This window comes from Mizuhopecten yessoensis, unplaced genomic scaffold, assembly GCF_002113885.1.
Source record: "Mizuhopecten yessoensis strain PY_sf001 unplaced genomic scaffold, ASM211388v2 scaffold9651, whole genome shotgun sequence".
Taxonomy (NCBI): domain Eukaryota; kingdom Metazoa; phylum Mollusca; class Bivalvia; order Pectinida; family Pectinidae; genus Mizuhopecten; species Mizuhopecten yessoensis.
The window spans coordinates 1,088,229-1,096,719 of NW_018408154.1; the positions used below are offsets into that span (position 1 = coordinate 1,088,229).

The 8,491-nt window shown below is 38.9% G+C and overlaps 1 protein-coding gene across 1 annotated transcript in view; it reads right to left on the reverse strand.

The window, feature by feature from the left end:
• LOC110458532 overlaps positions 1-7,046 on the reverse strand; it is a 34,217-nt gene extending 27,171 nt beyond the window's left edge. Inside the window, exons 1-4 of the mRNA XM_021510264.1 lie at positions 6,825-7,046; positions 4,100-4,354; positions 3,700-3,813; positions 8-2,710 (exon numbers count right to left, since the gene is read on the reverse strand). Of these exons, the coding sequence (XP_021365939.1) occupies positions 8-2,710; positions 3,700-3,813; positions 4,100-4,354; positions 6,825-6,837 (3,085 nt within the window). The 5' untranslated portion in view covers positions 6,838-7,046. The remainder of the gene's footprint in view (positions 1-7; positions 2,711-3,699; positions 3,814-4,099; positions 4,355-6,824) is intronic.
• Positions 7,047-8,491: the final 1,445 nt, after the last annotated feature.

An 8,491-nucleotide genomic window follows, 5' to 3' on the forward strand; every position in this document is an offset into this window, starting at 1 on the left:
ATTGTATCAAGACTATTCCCTCGGAGGAACCGCTTCATTTGACTTTTTCTAGGTGACCATTTCGGTACGAGGTCATCAGGCATCCTATTATCGTTGTCCTTTTCCTCAGGACTAGCGCCATGTTTGATTAACAGGCGGACAGCGTTAGGGCGACACCACTTGCAGGCATAGTGTAAAGGGCGACAACCCTGTTTGTCAACACAGTTCACGTCTACTCCACATTCCAGGAGATAGCGCAGACAGTCATTGTTCCCATGCTGACTGGCGTAGTGAAGGGGTTGTTTCCCCTTGCTGTCCACAGAATTGGTGGATGCTCCTTTCTCCACCAACATTTTTACAACATCTATGTTTCCCCTTCCACATGCATAATGTATAGGCTGTTTCCCCTGCGGCCCACGATGGTTAACGTCGATGCCATGGTTCACCAATGTCTGTACACATTTCAGGTTCCTGCTCTCACAAGCGTAAAATATAGGCTGGCGTTCATAATCATCTATAATACTGGGGTCTGCTCCCTTGGAAAGCAGTAACGTTACACAGTCCAACCGTCGATCGCGAGCCCAGGTGCATGCATAATGAAGAGCAGTTTTACCAAAACTGTCCACAGCGTTCACATCACTTACTACGTTCAGGAGAAGCTGGACACATCGGAAAGAATCACGTCCGTCTTGCTCCGGTCCACCACATTTACAAGCGGAGTGTAATGGTAGGCACATAGAAGCGTCCACTTGATTAGGATCAGAACCATTACTCAAAAGAATCTCAATGTTCTCGGCAAAGTTAGCCTTACAAGCCAAATGTAGGGGAGAAGCCCCCATGCTGTCAAGACTGTTAGTGTTAGCCCCATTGGACACCAGGTATCTAATGAGAGCTGGGCAGTGGGCAGTCGACGCGTAGTGAAGAACATTCTTATCCATTCTGTCAGGTACATTCAATCGGATTCCTTCCTGTTGCAGAAACTGGACACACTCTAGACTGCCAGCTATACCGGCGTAATGAATTGCCTGTCTGTCGGTCCTGTCCTTAGCCGACAGGGACGCGTTATTGTTGTGTAACTCCTTTAGTATCTCTAGACGTCCAAATTCACTTGCGTAATGTACCGCCTGTTTCCCATTGTGGTCTTCTAGATTGACATCCGCGCCGTAAAGCATCAGCAGCTTTACCATATCGAGACTTCCCTTCTTACATGCGACCTGGAGACACCGGTAAGACAAAGACCCACATGCAATGTTGACCCTGGCGCCGTGATCTAATAACGTTTTGACAACGTTCAGATGTATTCTATCGACAGCCTCAATCATACAGCTGTCAGGTATTGTTAGAATTGACGCGTGCTCGACATTATCAGCTTTCAATATCTTCTGCTTCTCTAGGAGAACTTGAACGAGAGAGACTAACCCCTCCTTGCAAGCCAAGAACAGAACGGTTTCTTTAAACTGGTTCAGTGACGAAGTCTTTGCCTCTGCATTAGTGAACAGCTCCATGGACGCTTTTGGAGCTAGCTTTCTAACTTGATCAACAAGAGCAGCCTGCATATCAACGTCATGGATACTTGGATTACCGAACATAGCCCGGATAATACCACGTGACGCATCTGCGATCCACCTGGCGGCCAATACGTGATACTTAGATTTCTTCAATACGATAACGTAATCAAGGCAATGGTTACTTGCGCCAGGAATACTTTCTGTTCTTATCCTTTTCTCTATGAAGTCGGACGATGCTACCCGAATGATTTCATTTGGATAACGTATACCAAATATAAGACAAACAGTATCAAAGATAGCGTCATGGATAAATCGGAAGTCCTCTTCTACCTCCTCTACATAGACACCGATCATTTCATCGAGACATGTCTCCACCTTTCCATCGTCACAGGCTTGAATACCGTACACTCTCATGATTGTCTGGATTTTTGTCCGGTCCTGGTCACAACACGGCGTGAACTGGTCAAACACTGCTCGCGGAAGTCTGCCGTCAAACATCATCACCAGTACCAAGCCACAGAAAGCGTGACCATCGGTGGTGGCCAACATTTGTAACTGATTGTACAAGACAGAAAGCGTCTGATCGAAGTAAACGTCTAATTCCTGCATTTGTTTGTCGTTGCCAAACATCTTACACAGAAGAGGGAAGCCGGGTACATAAGCACACTCTTTAGTGATGCTTAATTGTGCCGGGAAAAGGCCATGGTCCTGACAGTAACTGGCAACGAGTCTGTTTTTTTCGAACATGTTCAGGCAATATTCCTCTCCGGAGAGGTCGATAAGATTCTCCTTATAAGAAGGGCATTTATGCAAAAGTGACTGACATTTCATGTAAACATGTTTTCTCGTTGTAATCAGAAGTTTACACTTGTCCAGTTTGACGAGACTTTCAATCTTATCATGAAGTCGCGTCCATGTTTCCAAAAGTCTGCTATTCACTGTTGGTGTTCCGAAGGCGTCGTCCACAAAATATACTATTTGTTTATCGTCGTCGTAAATACGTTCTATGAGGGCCGGATCGGATAACACAATGATAGTAGCTCCTTCGTTCCGGAGACGGGTCAGCAAGTTAACAGCAATGGTAGACTTACCATCACCGGGGTTTCCCATCAAAGTAAGCGTTCCTTTTGTGGAAAGAAGTTCCAACGCCACTCTAGCAGCCCTGGTATTGACAAAAAGCTTTTTGTCTTTAACTTGGAACTCTAGAAATCTCTCGCTCTGATCTGTAAATACAAGTTGAAGAATTTAATCTACTTGTACTTCATATTAATTTTAGTTAATTTCCCAGAGCATTCCTAAAGTGGACTGCTGGTATGTAAAATTCTCAATATTAACACCTTTTCTGTCTTTAAAATGTAACTTATGTTGATTACGATTATGGACAGGTCTACGGTCGTGATCTTAAAATGGAACTATGCTATTTTGTTATTGTGTTCTTCAGAGACACAGTGTCCCTTCCCAGGTCGTGAATGTGAGGGCAAGGCATTACTTCGATTTGACCTAGATTTACATGGCGATGTCATTGATGAAGTAGAAGATGTTTACCCTTCTGGAACATGTAAACCTGTATCCACAAAACTGTTCAAGCCAAATTCCTGGTTCAAGTGATCACATTTATAGTCATTCACATTTTCCCGAATGATTTAGACGAATTGTGCAAAGACTTCAAGCCAAAAAACCGTTTTCAATATTTCTACCTGAGCTTTTGCATGAATTAAGCGATTTACAAGAAAGTGGTTCTGAGCACACAACCATGCTTGTATTCTCCTAGTATTTTTTCAATGGTTTCCATACATTGATTTTCTTTGTTCATGATTCGCCATAGTTTTAGTTTTTGAGTTCAAATTGCGGTTTTGTTGACATTCGGTTTTCTATTGTTGTTTTATGTTGGTCTATTACGACTATAAGTTTCAGGTCACTGACTAATTCAGTATCTATAATCTCAGAACAGCCTATCTTAAAAAACGCAGAGGGGTATACACAACATCCTGCCGTGTATAAGCAACAGCACATAAAGTTATACATGTATCTATAATAAAGACAAATGCATTTGTTCAAAAACTCTCACTTCTTCTCCATACCGTCTATACTTTGGATATCACTACAAAATATATATTTCAAATATTGCTTATGTCATCCATTTTTTACACAATACGGACAGGATAAGCATCAATACCATCAAATGATAGTTATATGTCCAATTAGTACTCACCCAAGAACATCTGCATGTCGCCCTGTGCTTGACCAAAACGGATCTTTTTCACCTTGGCATTAAAGTCGGAGAGCTTTTTATTTTGATTGTTGAATAGGCTACCATCATCCGGCTCTGTACGAAAAACAAACTCTTCATTTAGATTAAGACCATACAAACGTTGTTATTTTTGTTGACAGATTGATTGATACTTTGTAAAGTTTCTATTTTAATGCTATCACATCCAGCTTAATATATTTCCTTTAACAACAAAACCTTAAACATTTTTTTCAATGGTCTCAATGTCAATCAGTACTTTTAGTTTGTAATTTGCCCTAGTTTAATATGGATCTAATTGACACTGGTATAGTTTAGAATGTTTGAAAACTGCTATCGATATAAAACGAAAATACTTTCATACCGTCAAAATCACAGTTAATTTTCTGTACTAGGTCATAACGATCAACTTCTGTGAGGGACCGTATCAACAGCGGAAGTGGGTTGATATGATGTTTTAAGGCAGTCTCGTGCCATTTGACCAGCATGGAGGCGACACATTGCGGTGTGTTGTAGGGAAAAGCTGCCCGGAGATGGTCCAGCTGGGAGTCACGGAAGCCGAGCTGGTAGGCGAGTAGACACCATTCCTTACCGATATCTAGCGACAGCTGACCCATATCTGTATAAAAATGGTTATGTACAAGGCTGGATTCCTATTCCACAGAAATTCTCATTAGCGGATCACGTCAATCTACGAGGGTATGCTCTGAGGGCTTTGTTATGCATTATTGATCTATATTACTACGTTGTTTACACCCATACTACACCGCAGATTAATAAAACCAACGACCCATTAACAAACCATGACGCCTGTATTACTCATCACCACACCTGCAATCATTTAATTTCCCCCAAACACCCTCATCACACCCAGTATCATTTAACATAACCCCCTTAACACCCGGTATCATTTAACATAACCCCCTTAACACCCGGTATCATTTAATATCCCCCAAACACCCTCATCAAACCCGGTATCATTTAATATAACCCCCTTAACACCTGGTATCATTTAATATACCACAAACATCCTCATCACACCCGGTATAATTTAATATACCCCCAACATCCTCATCACACCCGGTATCATTTAATATACCCACAACACCCTCATCATACCCGGTATCATTTAACATAACCCCTTTACACCCTCATCACACCCGGAATCATTTAATATACCCTCAACATCCTCATCACACCCGGTATCATTTCATATACCCATTAACACCCTCATCACACCCATCAAATAGATATATATACATTTTACATTTCTTTTAGAAAAAAATCATCAGTGCTTAATATGTGCTAAACATATCAGTATCACACGACCTATAAAGCTATATCCACCTATAATTTATAGCCGTGTTGAAGTACATTTTCTGTGATTTTATCTTTCATGATAATAAAGCAAGTTAACTTTGTAATATTGACTACGAAAAGCATACACATAGATGTATATTTTTAGTTTTCATGAATGTAAATTTTCCGACAAATACTTTCAGTTGGTGTCTTTTGTAATTAAAACAATAATAAACGTCTTCTTTAAACTTGCATCGGTTCCTTTTAAAAAAAACAACAACATGAAAATAGCTCAAAATTCCTATTCTGGATAGGCTATTATAGGCTATTATAGGTCTATAAAGCTATATAGTTCTGTTAGCAGAGTGTACAGATCTGTTTGTAACCTCATTTAATATTTTTTATTCTTAGTTGTTTTTAAACGAATACACGAATGTTGAAGACAATTTAAGTGCTAAGGGAGCAGTGTATCGGTGGCCATCGGTAATATTTTATTCATATAAACTACAAACCTATACAAGTTTTCATTTTTCAGATTACTCCCTTTGTTGGTAGTTTGAGAGCAAAATTATTAAAAATGCGCCTGTCAAGAGAATTGATATTACTCGGTCACTATTAAAGTGAGAAAGGAAACGGATACATCGTTTTGTTCATTGTGTTATTTACCAGACACTTAAAAGGTTTTGATTCAATGATAGGAAAATGAAACTGATGTATAAGGTTACAGTGTCCAGTAAAGTACGGTGGCCATGGGTGATATTTTCGTACAATGAATAACCCCTGTAATATTAGTATCAAAACTCAGCACTTAAATTGGTATATACAGGATGAAGTGGACTATGTGGGTTTCAGATTTTAAAAAAATGGAGTTTGGTTTGAGACTACACTTTTGGCAATTTACAAATCTGTGTCTACACAACAAAAGCTGGCTTTTCATGTATTCTATTTTTGTATTCCGCAAATGTGTAAATATTGTGAAAAATCCAGTTGAACGACCTATGCTAAAACCTGAGTATTTCTGTTACCGAGTAGGTGATATTTAATTTAAGACAGGTTTTAAGAAAAACATAAAACTTGCGTGGGTCAAATTTTGGGTTAAAAATCATGGTTTTTTTTTGCATTGTTTGGCGTTTTTGATGTGGTAACCATGGTTTTCACAAGTCCCAAATCTGATGAAATCACTTTTTGAAAAAAAATCATTCTTCTTAAAAAACCGTATTCAAAATGTAGTTTATAAATATATATATATATCTGCTATCCATGTTTATCCGAGACATGCCCTTTATTTTTAGGATCAATCCATTTTTACTGTACTCTGCTACCTAAGTTTGATTTCAAAATGAGATAATAAAGGAATAGTTTAGTACCATTTAGCACAGTTACTGGAATATCTCATTCTAATTAATTCCAATTTATTCCCTTCAAGATTATAAGGAAACACTATCACAGTACTACAGATACTTCAACAAAAAACGGTAAATATAAGCCATTAAAGGCTTCTCATGGGCCACAGACCTCGACTGCAATCTAATTCCGTGTGAAGCTTAATAAAGCAAAAGTAATATAAGAAAGTGTGTTGTATTGTCTTAAAAGAATACCTGTCTTTTGTTGGGGAATGTGTTGAAACTAAGAGAACAGCTTTTCATTACCATCAGCCCATTCGTCCTCCCTTACTCTACATCATATCCTGGTATACTACACATCCCGATCTAGGTATGTTGCATCATTTGACAGCGTGTATACGGCCTAATTGATTCTCACCTGTGTATAAAGATATACGGTATACTTACATTTAACGTCCATTCTTGACCGGAAGTGGTCTACTGATGTCCAATGTTGTCATTTTTGTTGGAGTATCATCGTCAGGTTGTCTGTATTCGTGAATAAGCTCTGTCCTTGTGTTTGTTGGGATGGTAGAATCTGACATGAAACATAAAATCGGCCTCTCTGCCTTCTACAATCTGTTTCCTTGTTTCCCCGAAGTTTGAGTGGCTCGTTTCCGTACCAGTCGTCAGTGTAAGCATGTGCTGTTGTCTAGTTGTTCCAGGGCATTAGGGCGAGGAGGAAAGGGAACTTGAAGCGTTTACTTCCGTAACCAACTTTCAGTAGGTTACGTGATCCCTCAGCTCTAGAAACGCAGTAGTGCCCACAGTAATATTATAGTTGTGTGAACTCGTTGAAGAGATGAACTTAGGATAATGTTTTCTATCAAAATAATTTCTTGGAAGATACTAAATTCAGAAAATGATACATGTAGTTAAGGCCAAACATGATCAGGAGGAAATATATATATATTAAAAAAAGTTGATATAGCGCCCATCTAGCTAACATAAGCCACTCTAAAGCGCTTTACAGTTCTAGTAGGTTTTGTGCTGACGTCCTTGGTACACCGAATTTATCAATGGCTTCAGTGTCGGAAGCTTAACTGAACATATATACAAACCGTGATAGACCTGCATACATTCCTGTGATCACGGTGTCCGAACTAACTGAATATACCAGGAGTTCCCGTTATTGCCACTATAAATTCAGATTTGATAACTGCATGAGCTTTGACTAACTGGAGATGGTAAGCGTTTTGTTGTGTTGTTGTAAAGGTAAAACTTTATGCATACTTTTTTTTCTGGTTGGAGATACTAGATTTTTTGTGTGTCAACGTGACTGCAGTTATAAATAGTTTTATCAACTTTGTTTTGGAGATGCCAAGAGTATGTGTGTGTGTGTGTGTGTGTGTGTGTGTGTGTGTGTCAACGTGACCACTGTGATGAAAAGTGTTATCTGTGTCAACGTGACCGCTGTGATGAAAAGTGTTATCTGTGTCAATGTGACCGCTATGATGAATAGTGTTATCAACTTTGTTTTGGAGATACAAAGAAATTTGTTCGACTGTTTTATTATGTCTTCATTGATGAAAACTTCTTCTGATTCGAATGCAGTAATTGATTGACTATAGACACTTTAGAAAACTAGAGATACCAGGAGATTTATATTTTCGAGTGTGTAAAATCTGTTTTCATTAATGGTGTTACTTAATAAACTGTCCTACAAGCGATTACAAGACGTTTGTGTGTGTGTATGTGTCAATGTGATTTCAAAGTAGAAATAGCAATATAAACATCGTCTTATTTGAGACATCAGCAGTTTTCTGTTTATGTCAATGTGACTTCAGTTATCGAAAACAGTTATACATTTTGTCTGATAGGAAGATACTGGGAGTTTTATGTGAGTAAGTGTGAACTCAGAGATAGTATTAATAATACGTTGACGAACTTTGACTAACTGGAGATGGTAAGCGTTTTGTTGTGTTGTTGTAAAGGTAAAACTTTATGCATACTTTTTTTTCTGGTTGGAGATACTAGATTTTTTGTGTGTCAACGTGACTGCAGTTATAAATAGTTTTATCAACTTTGTTTTGGAGATGCCAAGAGTATGTGTGTGTGTGTGTGTGTGTGTGTGT